Genomic DNA, 19,332 nt, shown 5'->3' with positions numbered 1-19,332 from the left:
ATCCTTATCAATGTGGAAAGCAGAGTTGAACAACATCCTTTGGAAAGTCCCATGCCAGATACCACTTAACAACAATAAGACTCAGTACTAGGCAAAACATCTCCTGACACTGTTAACTCATCTTCCTCTGATTTTTCTTATTTCCCTCATGAGATAGGACCAGATTCTAGCTCTTATAATAAGGGAACTAACCTCTTACAAATTCTACTACTGAAGCACATGCAATTAAATCCATATTGTATCTATAAATATTAATTCCAGTGATTAAAACTCTTGTCTATTAATAATTTAAATTTCACATTTTTCTACATCTTCAATTCATTAACTATCTGTCAGGAGGTGCATAACTTAGTTCATCATTTATACTTTGGAATCACGGTTGGTAATTGCATCGGTCATATTTTTTAAGTGTATAAAAGTTATTTTTCTTAGAATGCTGTTGTTATTGAATAAAATGATTTCCTGGTTATATTTTCTTCATATTGCTTAAGTTCATGCAGTCTTCTCAAATTTCTCTGAAAGCATTTTTCATCCCTTTTTTAGGATAGAGTAGTATTCTGCTATATTTATATACCATTGTTTGTTCAAACATTGTCCAATTGATCTCTTTTTGCCCCTCCCCCAAAGTGTTCATAAGTATTTTTATATGCATTTTTTTACTCTATCGTTGATGTCTTTTACCTATCAGCTTAGAAAAGATACAACTGGGTCAAAGGTATGCATGATTTAAAGACTTTGGGGTATATTTCCAAATTGTTCTCCAGAATTGCTAGACCAGTTCACAACTCCACCAACAGTGTATTAATATACCTGTTTTCCCAATGTTTTCCTCCATCATTTAAAACAATTGTTTCCTTCTTATCTTTGCTAATCTAATGGTCAAGACATACAATCTCAGAGGTATTCTAATTTTCATTTCTTTAATTACTAATGACTTGGAATATTTTTCATATATCTGTTGCTTAGTTATTTTCCTTTGAACACTACTCATTCATATATTTTGACCATTTATCAGTTTTTCTTAGAAATTTGAATCAGTTCTTTAAATAACTTGGAAATAAGATCTTTATAAAAGAAACTTTCTTCAGGATTTTTTTTACTGGTTACCTGCTTCCCTTCAAATTTTAGCCAGATTGGGTTTTGCTTGTGTAAAACTTTTCAGTCTTGTGTGGTCAAAATTGTCTTTAAATTACTTGAGTAAAATTTCCCAGATACTTAATAGGCTAGTATAAGGCTTATTCTGTGTAGGCACCTTATATATAGTAATAGAGCACTTATTTGAAGATTTTTTCCCCCTTTGTCCATTTTTTGCTCTGCTCTTGAATTCAGTCTGTATAAAGCAGTGGTCTCCAAAGTAAAGCCCATTAATTATGTAATTATTAGTCTAATGGTATTTACATAGGGGAAGGAAATAAGCATTTATATAACACTTAACACCTGTATCTGCAAGGCATTGTACTAAGCACTCATTATAAATATTGCCTCATTCAGTAAATAAGAAAATACTGTTCTAGACTTAAATTTCTTATAATTCCTCTTCATACACATTTTGGTCCATTGTTGTTCCTCACACATGGCAATCCATCTCACATCCCTGTGGCCTTTGCACAAGCTATTTAACCTCCAAATCTCAAAATCTTATCTTCTATAACTTCCTCTGTGTGGATAAATAATTTTCTTCAAAGTTCAAATTAAGCACTGCTTTCTACAAGTAATTCAGTTCCTGATTGCCATTTTCCTGGCTTCTGGTACCTTTCCTCATAAAAATTGTTTTGTATCTATTTTGTTTGTAGCGGAGGTTATTTGAATTCTCCCTCCTCTGCTTTGCTCTGCTTTGACTGGGACACTTCCCAGGAGCTGAACAAATACCCTCTTTCTTTACAGTTGCCTCATTAACTGACCTACTTCCAATGACAAAATTGCCCTGGCTCCTTGCAGAGGAAAAGGCTGGTTTCTGTTTGGGCCTTTGGTCACTATTCCAGTGGTGGCAGATGACTGGTGTCTTATCAAGAAGAGCTGTCATTAGACCTAAAGACAATTCTGATTTGTTAACTTTCTCTTCCTGTCTGTTGATCACATTAAGAATCTTCATGCTCTTTCTCAGACATTGAGGAAGATGGCCTTGAGAGACCCTACATCATTTGACCATGTTGCCTAGGTGAATCTGAGAATGAACATCAAGGTCATAGCTGCCTCATCCACTTTGTATTTCTTTTCTTCAGCACAGGTGATCAAACAGTGATCCTGGAATTAGTGTTTCTTGCCTTGGAGCAAGCAGCCTTATGATTTCAAGAAATTGTGAACTGTCTTAGCAGTTGCCATGTGGAAGACTGACTTTCTTAGCAACCTCTCAAAGTAAAGGTGACTACTGTTCAGAAATTTCTCAGTTACATAATTTTTTCATAATTTAATGCTGTAAGTAGCAATTTCCCGGGAGAGTATAATAGCAGTGATTGGTTACTATTTCATATTTTTAATATTTGTCCATGTGTACTTAGCAATACTTTGTGGTTTTAGCATTTTTTTTGGTGTGGTAGAAGGGATAAATAGCTAAACTAAGAAAGATATACTTTGTAAAGTTTTTTTTTCCTTCTTTAGTAGTATAAGAAATCCTATTAGTTCCTTTGAGGTAGACCCCATTTACAAACAATTCCGTAGATTTACTTTAGACATTTTCTAGGAGGAGATAATGAGCCAGAGAATTCAAGAGAAGTCTATCTCTCTTTAGGGATCAGGAACTCTTAGGGCATGGACCCAGTGCCACAGGAACCCAGTCTTAGAGTGCCTTAGTAGAAGAGGATGCTTCCCTTTCCATCCCAAGTGTAGCATGTATATATTTTATATATGCCTATATTTGCATATATTGTCTCCCCCAATATAATGTAAGCTCCCTGAAGCCAGAGATTGTTTAATTTTTGTCTTGCTAGTCCCAGTGCCTGGCACATGGTAGACAATTAATAAGTGCATTATGATTATGATTTGCATGTTGAATTTTGATTAATATTTTCCAAAACATTTTTACTGTTTTCTCCTGTGTTCAACTTTGCCTTACAGTCAATCAATCAATGAACAATTATTAAGCATCTACTCTATACCTGACACTGTACTAAGGGTTGAAGATTCAAAAAAATGCAAAAGAGAATCCCCACTTTCAAGAAGTTCATAGTCTAATGGAGAAGACAAACAACTGTGCAGACAATTCCCTACAAATTATATGCTAGATACATTGGAAATCATCAACAATAGAAAAGTGTCAGAATTAAAGACTTCCTGTGGAAGGTGGGATTTTAACTAGGACTTGAATGAACCCGAACAAGTCAGGAGGCAGAGATGAGGAGGGAGAGCACTCTGAACATGGGAAAGAGCTAGTGAAAATTCTCAGAGTCAAGAGATGGAGTGTCTTGTGCTAGTAACAGCATGGAGGCCAGTTTACTGCACTACAAAGTATGGCTGAGGTGAGAGATGGGGGGCATGAAAAGTGTAAAAAGAATAGATGAAGGGGCAGGTTATGAAGGGTTTTGAATGTTAAACAGAAGATTTTATAATTGATCCCAGAAGTGATAGGGATTAAATTATATATTAATCTAGTTTGAGTATTAATTTTTTGTAGAATTTCTTTAGTTACAAATCCTCTTCAGTATTCATTGTTGCATAAGCTGTAATTATCCTCACAGTAGTCTTTTGGATTATGCTGTAAATAATCTTTCTTGTTGCCTTAGAACTCTCAGTTAAGCTATGCTTGTCAGCCCCCTTTATTTGCTCTTACAAGGTTATCTGAGGCATTTTTTTCATTGTACTGCAATTTAAATCTTATTCATTTCTAATCAAAATGATGATAATAACATGGTTCAATTGTCTCAGTAGTACCTTAAGTTGGTCATCACACAAAGATATAATATTGACAGTACCAGTAGCTAAATTTGTGTTCATAGATATTCCAGAAACTGGGATTCAGAATTTAAAGATCTTCCCTGCCCCTTAATAGGCCCATATGACCTGCTTTGCACTTTGGTCCAGCCCACAGCCTGAGTGACATGGAGCTGCTGGTGGGAGAAGCTTGCTGACCAGGTGGAGCAGAAAGGGTGGAGCAGGAAGAGAGAGTGAGGCAGAGCTGGAAGAGAGTGAGGCATAGCTGAGGCAGAGCAGCTAGCATGAGTGAGAGAGGGAGGAATTCTGCCCTGGGGAACTTGTTTATGGGGAGACCTAATGGAGGGAAGGCTTGAGGATGTTAGTGCTCCCTATATTAGTGATGTGTATAAACTTTTTTGTTACCATGGTGGAACTGACTTTCTGGTATCTGAATGAATATTTTGGTTTTGTCTTTGAGGAAGAGAGTTTATATTTTGCAAATCTACTCTAGAAATACGCATGCATCTCCATAGTGGCTGCTGTAGGTATTGCATTGACATTGCATACCATCAACTGTCTTTTGCTTCATTCTTTTCTGTGTCACTCTAGAAATGAAAGGGGTATACACAGGGCCAAAGGGCATTTAAAAAAAAACAACTTTTCTTTCCTTCTTTGGTTGCCATAGATAAATAGTTTATCACCTTGTTGTATGTCTACTGCTTCAGAACCTTTCCACACTGAACTAGACTGTTCCTCAGACAGTAGATTATTTCCAGAATGGTAGAAATGACTATAACTTGTATTACAATGGCATAGTCTTTGAACCTTATGAAGGTAAACTCCAAACCCCGTTGAGGCATTGTTATCATGAGAACTTTTCATTAGCCAGCAATCAATCAACAAATCAACAATCATTCAAGTGTTTGAATGTGTTCCAGGAACTGTGCAATATGCCAGGAATAAAAGAAAAATCAGAAACAGTCATTACCCTCAAGGAGCTTACATTGTAATGGGGGAGCTAGCATGCGTATAAATAAGTACATAGTAGATAGAGAGTAGACATAAAGTTACCTTAGAGGAGATAGCATTAACAACTGTGGGGACCAGGAGAGGCTTCTTTAAGAAAGTAATTGAACTGAATGTTGAAGGAAGCCACAGATTCTAAGAAGCAGAGGTGAGAAAGGAGAGTGTCTAGGTATGGGGACAATTAGTGAAGAACTGCAAAGATGAATGACATGATGTTTGCTCTTAAGAAGTAGTTTTATTTCCTTTAAATAGATTTGTTCAAAAACATTTTGATTTTCTAATTTGAATATATTGTAATAAGTCAGGATATTAGGATTAATGTTATAATGCTGAGATGGAGAATCAAACCTGGGACTTTTATTTATTTTGTCCAGACCTGTGGTTTCCTTGGTATTGGTGATTCCTTCTACCATTGAAGAATGGCAACTATTTTTCAGTGCCCCTTACTCATCAGCAAAAGAAGAAGAGTGGACTACATGGTATATGAGGTCTCTTCTACCTCTAGATCTATAATTCTATTATTATGATTTTAGAGAGTTGACTAGGGCACTTAAAGATTGAGACTCCTCTGTGGTCACACTGGCACAGTGTGATATCAGAGTTAGAATGTGAAGCCAGTCAGATCTTTCTGATTCTGAAGCCAGCTCTCTATACAGTAGATCATGCTTCCTTTAAAACTGAGATATTTATTTAGTGTTTTAGTCCTTTATGTGGACATTTTCACAATTTACTCATATACCATTCTATAACAACCAATGAAAATCTTGAACTCAAGGGGCAAAGCTAATTTTAAGCTTTGTTTATGAAAATGATAAGAGTTTAGAATCTTAGGTACCTTGGAGGCCACCAAATCTAACTGTGGATGCAAGGCTATAACCTTTTTTGTCCTCATCAAAAAATAACAATAAAATTTAGACAACAGAAGTAAATGTGTGGAAAGTACCTTCAAATATTTGTTTAAATATTTGATCAAGTATATGATAATATTAGCTTCAGTTATAGAAGACAAGAATGGTAAGCAAAGCAGTAATGAGAAGACAGCATGTGTAGATCCCAACTTACTCAATAAGTGGATTCCTGGAAAAAAGTTTCAACATTATAAATTGGACCATTAAAAACTGCTTAGAAGGACTTGTTATTTAGAGGACTTGCTATCAGTTTCATATAAAGAGAATTCAACCTCAGATAGAGGCTGGTAGGGCAAGACTGTCCTTGGAGGTGTTCTGTTAGATTGGAAAGTAATGAAGTGTAATGGTAAGTCCCGTAACTTTTCTGAACTCAGTTTCTTCATCTGTAAAATGGGAACAATAATAGTAGCCACCTCATATTGTTGTTGCAAGGATCAAATTGGAGTTACAAAAGTGTTTAAACATTAAAATGCTATATGCTAGCTATTATATTGATTGGCTAAATCAGTAAACAAATATTAAGTACCTGCTCTATGCCAGGCATTCAGCTAGGTACCAAGGAGACAACGACAAAAATGTAAGAATATCTCCTCTCAAGGAGAGTAGTACATAATATCTGTAGAGATAATATACACACAGTATATACAGAATGTATGGAAAACAAAGAAGTTGTGGTTTTGAGGAGGATACTGGCAAGTGGGGAGAGATCAGGAAAACCTTCATGTAAGGTAATGCTTGAACTGAGCCTTGGAGGAATTAAGGGGTAGGAAGAAAGGGAAGTAAGAGGATGTATCACCAAGGCAATACTCACAGCACTAGTGGGGACTATGAATATGCCAGCATACTTCTCAATCGCAAAATGTAAAAGACTCTCCATATAGAAGGCAGAAGCAAAACATTTATTTAAACACCAGAAAGCCATGTGACCCAGAACCAGAAAGCAAAATCCATCATGGTGACCAAGAAGTTAATAAACATGATTGCAGCAGGGGGAAAAGCCATTCTCAAACCTCCCCTCCCCCAACCAGGGCCTTCTCACTATCAATTGTCACCATGTGTCAGTTGACCTGTGTCAGTTGACCTGTGTCAGTTGGCCTGCATTCTTTACCCTCTGACCTGACCCCACTCACTCACTTCCTCCCAATTCTGCTCCACCCTTCCTGTTCCGCCTCTTCAGCAAGCTCCTCCCACCACATGTGACCCAGGTTTCCAGTCAATTTAAGCAGATCATCTGGGCCTATTAATTAATGAGAAAGATCTTTCCATTTAAATTACTATTACAGAAGAGAGTGCATTCCATGAAAAGTGGATAGAGTGAATAAACATGCAGAAGAAATACTTATCAGATTTTCAGATGGCATGAAGTTAATTAAATACATATGACAAAATCCGAAAGATACTGGCAAGTCGAGCTGAAGTAAGATAAAATTCAAGAATGACAAATGTAAACTCCTGCATTTTAGTTTGAAAGATGAATCTCACAAGTACAAGGTATTAGGAAATATCGCTAGATAGTAGTTATTGTGGAAAATACCTGGAATTTGTAGTGGAGTTTAAGTTCAATTTAAGGCAGAATTGTCAGAGAAAACAGAAAGACTAATATGATCTCTGACGTCACTAATAGAAGCATCATGGGCACAAGAAGGGAAGTGATATACATAGATATATGTTCAGTCATTTTTTAGTCATATCTGGCTCTTTGTGGCCCTATTTGGATTTTTCTTGGCAAAGACAATAGAGTAGTTTGCTATTTCCTTCTTCAGCTCATTTTACAGATAAGGAAACTGAAGCAAACAGGGTTAAGTAATTTGCCTAGGGTCATACAGTTAGTAAGTATCTGAACTTGGATTTGAACTCGTCCTCCTGACACTAAGGTCAGCACTCTGTCCACCATGTCACCTAGCTATACCATACATATATGTGTGTGTGTATACAAGTACATAATGAGTATATAGTTATATATAAGTACACATATAAAACTATATAAATAAAACCACATGCATATAAATCTATAGTTAAAATAACTATATAGTTATATGTGTATAGTTATAGTATATATAAAACTATACATGTTTGTATAGAACAATAGTTTCATGTACATGTAGTTATATATAACCAAAATATAGTTATATAAAAACTAATGTTAGTTATAATATATGCAATATAATATATAATAGTTATAAAAAGACTAATATAAAAACTAATAATAAGCATACATAACTACATAATTATGTTACATATACTTATATACACATTTCAGACATATAGCTTCAGATATTTATACATATAATTACAGTTTTGCACATTTAACTATATATTAACTATATTACATGACATACATGATGTGATTTCTGACTTCATTAATAGTAGTCTGTATACATACATGCATATATGTATATATGTAACATATATATGTATATATATAAAATCTCCCTTCCTTGTGGACATGATGCTTCTATTAATGAAGTCAGGGATTATATCTTGTTGCTCTGACATAGTCATACATATATACATACATACATGTATACACATATAAACATATGTGTTATATAGCTTTATAATGTTATGTATGATTACAAAACTTTATAAATGTGATATATGTATATATATATGCATATCACTTCTTTGTGGTCAACATGCTTCTATTAATTCAAAGATCATATATTATACCTTTCTCTGTGTGCACGTATTTATATATATAATGTATTGCACACATATATCAGACATCTAGAGTATTGTATCCAATTCTGGATTGTACATTTTAGAAAGAGCGTTGCTAAACTACACTACATCCAGATGCGGGCGACCCGGGGGCAGCGAGAGAACCAGAAATCACGTAGAGGACAGGACCATCGTTAAGAATAAACATGAAAGAAGGATTTTACTAACAAGTTTTGCCCCTGGCAGAGTTTGCAGCGAATGTATCTGCCTCCTGCCGTTCTCGGTCGCTCTTTGCCACATTTTCCCTATGACTGGTTCTAGTAGAGGGCGAGAGCCCTTCCATCCCACGCCCCACCCCAATCCCCGATCCCAGACCCCCCCACCTCCCCCGACCCCTTCCCCCTCCCCCCCACCCCCGACACATTCCTCCCACCCCTAATGCACTGTGGCCTGACTCAGGGAGACCGAAAAGAAGCTTGGAGGAGCACCTCTATTTTAACTAGTTCCGACTTCAGGGTCAGGGTCCAAGACAGGGCCGATCTGAGGTTTAAGGAGCTCAGCCTGCAGTTATCTTCCAAGAGATAGGATGCCCTCTGCTTCTGGGTTGTCAGGGTTACAGGGGACGTTATACTGTTCTTCAAAATCTAACAGTTTCCGCTCGGTATCTGAAAACTTCTCAGTAGTCTGGAGAGAAGACTAGGGTTGGTACCGACACAAGAGGACCCAGGACCTTTGGCTGCCATCATGAAGAAGTTTTTTGGGTCCATAAGAAGGAAGGCACGGTTGTCCTTTTCCCCACCTTTCGACCAAAGCGAGAGCGGCTTCCAGGGCGAAGGGAGTAGCAGCTCCATTCTCACTCCTCCCAACGTCCAAGGGTATTTCATCCGGTATAAGGACCTAGGCAAACTTCACAAAGCTGCCTCCATTGGGGACCTGGAGAAGGTGCATCACCTGCTGTCCAAGAAACACGACGTGGACAAGCGGGATAAAGAACACCGGTGACACAAGAGCTGAAGGGCTGGCTAGAGTGGTGGTGGTGGTGGGGAGGGGACGGGACAGGAGCGAAAGGGGATGAGAACAGCATCGCTCACATTGGTTTCCTCGAATGGGACACAGAGGATACTTGCCTATAATTCTGAGCATCTCTCTTTGGGATCCTTCCAAATGAAGGAGCTCGTATAAAATCAAATGAGATAACAGATTAAAATAACAAACAAAATAATAACGTGTGAAGTGCTTTGCAAATATTAAAGCACTCTCTAAATGTTAAGGGAAGCCGTGGGGTTTAGTGGAGAGCCAGTTGGCCTTGAAGCCTTAAGGACCTGGGTTCAAGGTCCTATCTCACTTACATGCTAGCTGTAGGGTCCCAACCTTTCAATGCTCTAAGGGGCAGCTCTTAGAAAATTGTAAATTGCAGAGAAAGTGGTGACATGCATTAATTGAAGGAGTCCTGTTACCTGGAAGTTCCGTATAGCAATGAAATCAAAGGTCAGATCTCTAGTAGCTATTATGTTGGGCTGCTTCTCACCTAAAGTTTCCCGCCACCTGAATCTAGGAAGCCATGAGAAGCTGAGTGATAAGATGGTTATATCTTGTTTGAAAGGTAGTGGAAGGTATGTCAGTGTGTATCTTATGTTTACCTGCTTAGCTATTTGGGGATTAACTCAGCCTTTTAAAATCAGCAATCTGGGGAACAGAAGAAATTAACTTCAGTTATGGAAACTAACTCACTGTAAAAGAAACTATAAGCTACCATGTGAATAACCAAGTTTTGAGTTGTTAGAAAATATTTAGAGTTTTCCCTGAAAAGAAAGGAATGCTATAGTCTTTAACATGTGCAAACTTGTTTTATTGGGTATTAGAAAAAGGACCTGTGTATTAGATCTTTTTTTGACAGCATGGTGATTAATGAAAAAAATAAAATTATCCTGTGCAAAAATCCAATTCAGAAACAATTTCAACAGACAAGTACATGTAATAAGAGTGAAAGATATGAAGACCAAAGACCAAGGGGGGAGGCACCACAATCCTTGTGTATCTCTTTGAGTCAATCTCAGAACCTCAATTTCTTCATCTTAGTAATGGAGTTCACTTTACTTACTAGCTTGACAAGCACACCTTATAGGTTTTATATGAGGATAACTCATTGTAAAACTCAAAACATTTCATAAATGTGAGCTATTATGATCAAATGAGATAATCTATGCAAAGTGCATAGATTTTGGGGAGATAGTTTTATGGAATGTTTTTATGGATGAGGACAATCATATTTAGTGGAGAAAAGTTTTCTAACATCTTTTTTTGTCAATAGAGATTTGGTCAGTGGTCAAATTGCCTTCAGTTGTTATGACAAAAACAATGTAATACTTCTAAAACAAGTTTGACCATGTCATTTCACTGCTCAGTGACAGAGAGTATCATGGCACCCCTCTATCTGGCTCCCATTTACTGATCTCAACTTAACTATATTATTTCCCTTTTTGCATTCTGTATTTCAGTCAAACTCACCTATTAGCTGGTCTTCCACCCCTCACTGCCCTCTTCCCCAACTGAAATGGACTTTTTCACTTCTATCTCTTAAGTTTGTTAGAATCCTAAGCCTTCTCAAAGACTTAGCTCAGGTGTTTCTTCCTTCAAGAGGCACTTCCATGGTCTTTCTCCCCACCCCACCCCAATTATTGTACTCCCTCTTTCCTTGATTTAGCTTTGTATTTAATTTCTGCTATGCATGCATTTTCATGGTAGAAAGTAAGTTTCTTGAGATCTAACGATGTATTATTTAAGGGGGTGGTTTGTGAAAATATAGAAAAGAAAGCAGTTATAACTAAGGGAGGGCCCCAAAAGCTAATGTGATCTTAGACTTGCCTTTTGTGTACAGATTTAAGGTCACAAAATTCCTTTGCTTTTTATATATCACCTTCATGCTCAATATTAGAATGAAATGAAAAAAAAATTGCAGCCTATGTAGCATAACAAAAATCAATGAATGAATTTTCAAAAGCATTTATTAAGTGTGCTTCTTATGTATTTGAAACTGCTAAGAGCCAGGAATATACATTTGATTGTTTTATTTTTTTTTAATTGAACTTTCATTTTATTGGTGCTGATTGTGCAAGAAAGACAGGCTCTATTCTCCGGGTGCTTTCGTTCTAATGAGGAAAACAACACATAGGTGGAAAGTAGAGTTTGAAATGGGAGAGTAGGGACTTATCCAAGGACACATATGGTTTGAAGCTGAAGTGGTATGGTGGTCTGGATTCAGGCAAGGTAAAGTGAAAATTCACTTATAGATCAAGCTCCCAGGGTTGTTCTCTGAGATCTAGTGTGATGAAGAAAAGGATAGGAGTTCAGGCATCATGAAGCCGAAAGGGGAGAAATTTAAAAAAAAAAATGTTTGCTTTATAGTAGCATAGAAAAAATACTCTGCAGGAATATAGCCCTGGTTCAATTAGATTCAGCTCTCCTTATCTCCATTTAGAAACATGTCTGGTTGGAAGGGTGTATTGACTCCCAGGTCAATGGGACCATATCTTAAGTGTGAGGGGCACTTTCTTGAGCTGGCCTTTGTAAATCTTAAAACAGGAAAGCAAAATCAACTGTTCAAACCCTGGTTCCTTGGACCCATCAAGTGTTTGGGATGGCAGTACTAACTGTTAGTGGGAGGAGAAAAAAAAACAATAAAAAAACCCAACTAGCTCAACCTACATGTCAGGGACACTACTATACATATATGCCATTCCTACCATAAGCAAGAGTAAAAAAATATACTTCATTGAAGTTTCAAATTATCACAGTTAAATTTTTCTTAAAGTCAGAACAGGTTAGAATTTTATAATGATAAACACAGAGTAAATGTAAATTTTCTCAATTGCAATAAATTGCTCTGTAATAAATATTTTGAGATTTTTACAAATAGACATAAAAATATTATTATACTAAAAATACTCTAATTGCATTTGTATAATTTTATATATAGTTCTGAGTGATGAGAGTGCAATCTGTTTTGTAACTTTGTAGTCTGTTATTTTATTATAGGACACCTTTGCACCTAGCTTGTGCTAATGGATATCCAGATATTGTGTCCCTCTTAGTGGCAAGAAAATGCAAATTAAATATCCGTGACTATGAAAATAGTTCTCCTTTGATTAAGGTGTGCATGAATTATGTCTATGAACTGTATCCTATTTAGATATCATTCAAAAATTCAACCTTTAGCATATAGCGTCAAGTTGCAGAACTCATGGTCTCTTCACTTTGTATTGACAGGCAGTACAATGCCAGCAAGAAGAATGTGCGACTATTCTTCTAGAAAATAAAGCAGAACCCAATCTTATGGATATCCACAGAAACACTGCCCTTCACTATGCTGTTCGTGGGAATAATGTGTCATTAGTGAATAAACTGATTGAACATAAAGCCAACATTGAAGCACAAAATAAGGTATCCTTTCATTAGGGAAAAAAACTTTCTGTCCTTTTTTTTTAAAAAAAAATCTTTACTTCGTAATCATAATTACATTGAGTTAGAGATAGATTGGAACTTGGAGGACAATTTGTCCATCTCTCTCATATTACATATGAGAAGATTGAGAATCAATGACCTTGCCTAAGGTTACACAGGTAGTAAGTAATAGCAAAATATGAATCCAGATTCTCTGATTCCAAATCCTGGCCTTTTTCTACTTCATTGCATAACTATTCTGTTAAATGAGATGTGAAGGTATTAATTACAAACTGTTAGCTTCTGTCTGTGACCTTTAGAAAGAGTTCATGTATATTGAATTCATTCATTTAAAGAAACTCATGTTATATTAATCCTTTAGAAACTTGATTGTGTTTTCAATCTATTGTATTTGGGGCTGAGAAAACCAAAAATAGAAGTCTTGTATGATATATAAATAAATTCTTTTAACTTTTACCTATTTTTAAAGTTTTTGCTTTCTTATATCAAACCTGACTTCAAAACTGCAATTGCATCTAGAACTTGAAAGTAATCCAGAGACCTGTGCCAAATCAAAAATTAATTATGAATGAATAAATTGTGAAAATCATAGTGTCAGCATTACCTCCATAGATAATGAGCTGTACTTCGAGCCAGGAATAGTTAGGTGTAAGTTTCCATGTGAAATACATACTGGCTGTGTGATCTTGGGCAATTTAATTTAACCTCCCAGTGAGCTAGGTGCTTCACTAAGATTTTAAGTTACAGAAAAAATAAGTTTTACTTGTCAGATTAAAGAAAAAAATTAAAGTATTTTTATAGCCAAACTATCTTTAAAAAATTATTTAGTTGGTTGTGCACTAAGCCCAAGTGATAGGATGATGTGATCGGGACCTCCAAAAAGCCCTAAGACCTTGTCTCTAAAAGTAACCTAGCCATTCCCTTGAGAGAAAAATTTCTGTTGTTGCAGAACACATGGCCCTATAATTCCTTTATCAGAACAGACACACGGGAATACTGACCCAAGGACCCTCTTTGGTGCCAGATCTCCAAGGAACAATGCCCCTGGCAGCTAAATAAAAACTGTCTCTTCTCCCTTGTTGTCTGGTATCAACAGTTATCTTTGCAGACTCTGTGTATTTTCCCTTATGTAGATTCAAGGTGCCTGCTCCCAAGGCACCTGGGCACCTGGACCCCTGGAATATTTCTTTGAAGTCCCTAGATTACCTAATCAGCATCCTTGGCATTCATTTTCCCTGTCTCTTTTCCATATAAGCCCTAGCACCATCCTCATCAATTTGTATGTTCCATAAAGGAACTGCTTTCCAGCATCACAATAAGCTTTGCTACTTGACTGAAAGATGGCTTGTGTGAATTTGTTCCAGGCAACTCTGCCTTGTACCCTGACATTCTCAAGGTTCCTATCATCCCCAACCCCACCACAAATATCTTAATTTTAAGGAGATGTAATCTCAATATGCTTTCCCAGAGAGCCATGATTTCAAAGGTATGAGTATTCCATCAAAGGGAAGTACAACCCCAGCACACTTAGTATGTGACATGCATGTATTCGTTGCTGTCTGTGGCCAAATATTTCTTCTCCTTAGGCTTAACATTTTGGTGAAGAGTCTCTCCTTATTTAGGCTGATCTTTGAACAACAGACATTTCATCTTTCCAGTATGAAAGCTCATGCTGCTGTTGCAAAGCTAGAAATGTAACTAAAAAGAAACAATTAGGACTTTTCCACAGCGAATCAAATTTAGCAATACATATACTACTTTAGTAGGTAGAAACGGAATAATTAATTAGTGAGATTAGAGGGAAAATTAGTAAAAAAAGAAAGAAAGAAAAGAAAAAGGAAAAAGAAAGCTACTGGACAGGACATACATCTCTCATACCCCAGGCAAACTTCTACCCTGTCTAACCATACTTTGATCCTTTCCCCCAGCAACAGCCTCCCTCTTAGATGCTTTATTGGTATTCTAGGCTCTTAAGAGGCATCTTAGTCTTCCCTTAGATAGGCATTTTTGCGTTCTGAGCTTTAGAGTCTCTCTACTGTCCCTCCCATACTCAACCCAATTTGTCTTATGCCCAGGATACAAGGTGTTGGTGCCCCTCCCTGAGACGACAGAACATTTTCAGAGTATGAACATCAGAAAACTGTGTTCAGCTGAATAATTGCTTTATCTTGAATAAACACCTCTTCCTTGTTCTGAATATCCTTTCTTTACCATGGCTATGCAAATTTTTAGCTGGATTATGAGTGTCTTATTTCAATCCAGTTTCAGACCTAAGCTAGCAAGGGACTATTCCTCATCAGGTCCGGTCTGTTATAATGGCATTTGAGTCAAACTTTTGTGGAAGCATTATGGCATTATGAAATTTTGCATTAACTGTTTTAAAATATTTTTGCAGGATGGGCACACACCACTTTTGCTTGCTATTACTGAAAACAACCCAGAAATGGTGGCCATTCTCCTGAAGAAAGGAGCAGATGTGAATGCTTCAGATAAGTTACAGAGGTAATTTTGTTGAACTTAAATAAGGTAGCTGGGAGCCACTGGCACTTGAAATGTGATTTTTGTTTCTTCTTCCATAATGTGAATAATTCTCTTTGGGCAGTACAGCATCAATGTTTGTTCATTTTGCAATTCTGCTTCCTTTGCTGCTGTAGTCATCTGTTTTAAAAAGTCTTCGATTCTGCTCATTTGCTACAATCCCCTCATTCTCTCCAAATAAGCAGAGAGAAAAAAGGAAAAAAAAAGGGAAAAGCAAAAAATAGGGGAACAGGTTTTGTTTTTCTCTATACAACAGTTATAGAAAATCCCTAAATGTGCACTTATCTTTCTTATTCCAGAACGGCCCTTATGCTTGCTGTTGGTGGTGAACCGATTGGTATAGTCAATCTTCTCCTACAATATGATATTGACCTTTCTTGCCAAGATATTTATGGATTGACAGCTGAGGAATATGCTGCTTGTAATGGTTATTTAATGTTAGTGTGCTAATGCTTCAAAACCCTAATCATCTTTTATAATCTATCATTTATAACCAATTATAATTTAATCTTTGATATTTTATTATTTATAATCTATAGGTTTAAAATAGATTTTATTTATTGTGTTCACTAAATCTTGTATGATATTAAATTTTTCTAGTAAACACATTTTATGTTGAAAATGCCATCAAATTAGTGGGATTTATAGGCAATAGAATGTAAAGATTAAGAACCTAGAGACATAGTTTTAATATACTAGACTATAATCAGTGTTGGCAAAGAAAACTGTTAGGAATTTTAGCAATAGGTAGGTTAGCATGATTAGCAGCCACTGATTCTATGTTTGATGCTCCATGGAACTGACTGAAGAAGACTTATATTTATGTCTTACATTATCATCTTGCCTTACATATTTCTGGCAGTTACATGGGGCTTAAAAATCTTTAAGAATGAATGGTCTTGGATAGAATATGCCCATAAGGTATTCATTTGCCAGAAAACTGAATTTAAGGAATTAAATGGTTCCTTATAGATGTAACTCCTAGCTCCTTTAGGTGTGACAGCTAATTTTCAAAAGAGATATTTATTATCATCCTGATTATAAATACTAATTGTACTGATATAGTGCTTTATGATTTGAAATCTGTCTTCTAATACATAATGGCTATGTAAAGCCTGGGCAAGTTGCTTAGTGTTCCAGGCAATTCTCTGAAGTCTATAAGTTGTAGAGTGGATGCCACTCTCCTTGTTAACAATGAAAGTAGCATCTGCTACTACCAGGCTTTGTGCTAAGTGCCTTGTAATTATTGTTAGCTCATTTGAACTTCGCCACAACCCTGGGAGGTAGGTGACATTTTTATACCCATTTCTCACTGGAGGAAACTGAGGTGAAGTGACTTACCCACAGTCACAAAACTAGTGTGTGAGGTTTTGGAGTTCAAGGATTTGAGCTCAAACCTTTCTGACTGCAGGCCCAATGCTATTCTCCACGTCACCTAGCAGGCTCAACTTTTTTAAAGACCAAATGTCTGCTTTTTGAAATCTTTCCCAGATCCCTCAAGACAGAATGATCTTTGAACTTTACATATTACTTTGATTGTGTATTCCTTATATGTTCATGATATATTATAGTTATTTATATTTTAGTCACAAGTACTTGCTAGACTGAAAATTTCATGAAAGCAAGGCTACACTTTTTAATTTTCTTTCATTTAGCACATTATTCTGGACAAAGTAAGCAGTTTGTAAGTGTTTATGGAAATGGTATAATCAGGACTCTTCTGTTTCTTCTTTCTTCTTCTTCCCATTCCTCTTCTCTCTTCCTTCTATCCTCTTCCTTCCTCTCTCCCCTTCCTTTTCCATCCCTCTTCACCTCCCCTTGGCAGAACTTTTTACATTTATAGGGCATTAGTATCTATGAGCTTTTAATTTGAGAATTAGACAGTATTAATTACTAATTAATTTGTTTGAATGTCAACATTTTCTTATATTTTTTCTTTGTTTTTATGAATAGTCATCATGAGCTACTTTCTCAATATAAAATTAAGAAGAATCTTAACAAACCCATTCTTCCTGAAACAAGCTGTCCAGATAGGATTTCTGCTGTTAAATTTTCTTGTGTGTCTACCAAAATCAAAGGAGGTAAGATCAATATGGATGAAGTAGTTTACTTTTTTAAGAAAATGAAATTAGATTTTACATTAGTATGTATTTGTGAAATTACGTTCCCTCTTCTCTGTTTTGAAAGAAAGAGAAAGTTGGTCCTTTTTTGCAGCATCATTTTAAGGAGAGGTTCTTCAAAATCATTGTCAATGAAACTTTCTGACATCTGAAAACAATGTAAAGAATACTGTATGCCAGATTATTTCCCCACTTACTTAATTTTTAAAAGTATAATAATTCCTTAGATTTATAGGCTTCAGCATTTGAAATGACTCAGGACTTCATTAGTGTAGGTACTCCCTTTGTGCCCTAAGGAGATGGTTTTATGTATTGCTCTTATGTGTCATGTCGCATTAGTCAGCCCCTGAATTGAACTGTTTGTCTTCTGACTATTGGGCCTACAACTTGCCAGGGCAAGGCAACCTTCAACTGCTAATGAAACATAAGAGTAGGAGTTTAATGGAAAGTACTTTCCTGTTAACTTTGTGTAACAAAGTGTTAACTTTGAAATTTTCAAGGTGATTTACATGTATCATTAATTTGCATATTCTTTCACCTAATATTTGCTGATACTTACTATATTATTCTATTTAATATTTGTCATTTCATTTGGTATCTCATTTTCATGGGTTGTTATAGCCAAAGAATTAGTGCCCTCATGGCCTAATACTTCCTTTCTTGGAAGGACTGAATATTTTAAAGATGCTATAAATATAAATCTGAAACTTATGGGATCTTCCTTCACATTCCTTGATATTTTTCTTAATCTAAGAGAATTTTCCAAGTTTTTGTGACTAGCTGACAGCAAAATAGTAAAAAAAATATTAACTTAAGCTTGTTTTTAAAATAACTTTTCTTCACTCAAGAATATATCTGAGGTTACTAAGCTTCTTTGTGAAGATTAAAATGCCCCAAAGCCTTCTTTATTTTTGCATTAATGTTTCCATGCATAAATCATGAGCATGTTAAATTACCTCACTGAACTTTCATCATATAGTACCTACCACAGTGATGCCAAAAGCAGGGCAGAAAAAGAGTTAATGCCACTTTATTTTATCCTCAACCATCTATATTTATGTATATGTACATATATACATATGTACATTCACAAACATGTCAATGGCTTGACAATGATATCTCTACTTTATTATGTGGTTATAACTTTGTATACTTGCATTTCTATTATATTAAAATTTGCTTTTAAGAAAAGGAAACTTAATGTTTAAGAATTTATAAATAATAGCATAGCAATTAAAATAGGTAAAATCATGGATCAGATAACAATAAAACTGTAGGTGATTTTTTTCTCTGACATTTTAAATATCACATGATGCAAAACTTAAGTTCCTAAGGGTATGTTATTAGTTATGAATAATTTTGTTTATATTTCCACTAATATTTCAGTTTGTATATTTGTTATTAAAATGTCATAAATAACGTGTGAATAATGTTTTAGGCTCAAGAAAACTATCCTGAAGATAACAGAACTCTTGAAGAATAAAAATAACTTTCCTGTCATATTTTAATGTTTTAAAAGTTAACTTTGGAGTATACACTCTAACCAATCTTCCTGACTAGGAAGGCAAGTATTTTTCCATCTTCTCCTAATTTGTATTAGACTGCCTGAAAAAGTAGCCTTCAAGGCCTTGTGAGATTGCTGACTTTGGTTAATCACTTCCTTATATCAGAAATTGTCTCTTTAGAAGTTGGAAACATTATGGGCCACACCTCTGGCTGGAGTGCACAGGTCTTTCAGTAAATCTTTTATGGAGGTCCCCCTCCATATG

At 35.9% G+C, this 19,332-nt stretch overlaps 1 protein-coding gene across 1 annotated transcript; it reads left to right on the top strand.

The window, feature by feature from the left end:
- Positions 1–8,881: 8,881 nt before the first annotated feature.
- On the top strand, positions 8,882–19,065 carry ANKRD7 (ankyrin repeat domain 7). Its single transcript, XM_072652924.1, has 7 exons — positions 8,882–9,442; positions 12,480–12,594; positions 12,711–12,884; positions 15,301–15,407; positions 15,743–15,880; positions 17,397–17,524; positions 19,002–19,065. The coding sequence occupies exons 1-7, from the start codon at positions 9,189–9,191 to the stop codon at positions 19,019–19,021; spliced, it is 936 nt and encodes a 311-aa protein (XP_072509025.1). The 5' UTR covers positions 8,882–9,188; the 3' UTR covers positions 19,022–19,065.
- Positions 19,066–19,332: the final 267 nt, after the last annotated feature.

The sequence above is a fragment of the Notamacropus eugenii genome, chromosome 3 (assembly GCF_028372415.1).
Source record: "Notamacropus eugenii isolate mMacEug1 chromosome 3, mMacEug1.pri_v2, whole genome shotgun sequence".
Taxonomy (NCBI): domain Eukaryota; kingdom Metazoa; phylum Chordata; class Mammalia; order Diprotodontia; family Macropodidae; genus Notamacropus; species Notamacropus eugenii.
The sequence above is the reverse complement of the archived record's forward strand: the minus strand, read 5'-3'. Positions and strand labels throughout refer to the sequence as shown.

Coding starts and splice junctions, on each gene's coding strand:
- ANKRD7 (XM_072652924.1), top strand. CDS start 9,189: ATGAAGAAGTTTTTTGGGTCCATAAGAAGGAAGGCACGGTTGTCCTTT. Junction 12,885..15,300: donor ACATTGAAGCACAAAATAAG/GTATCCTTTCAT, acceptor ATATTTTTGCAG/GATGGGCACACACCACTTTT. Junction 15,408..15,742: donor GCTTCAGATAAGTTACAGAG/GTAATTTTGTTG, acceptor TTCTTATTCCAG/AACGGCCCTTATGCTTGCTG.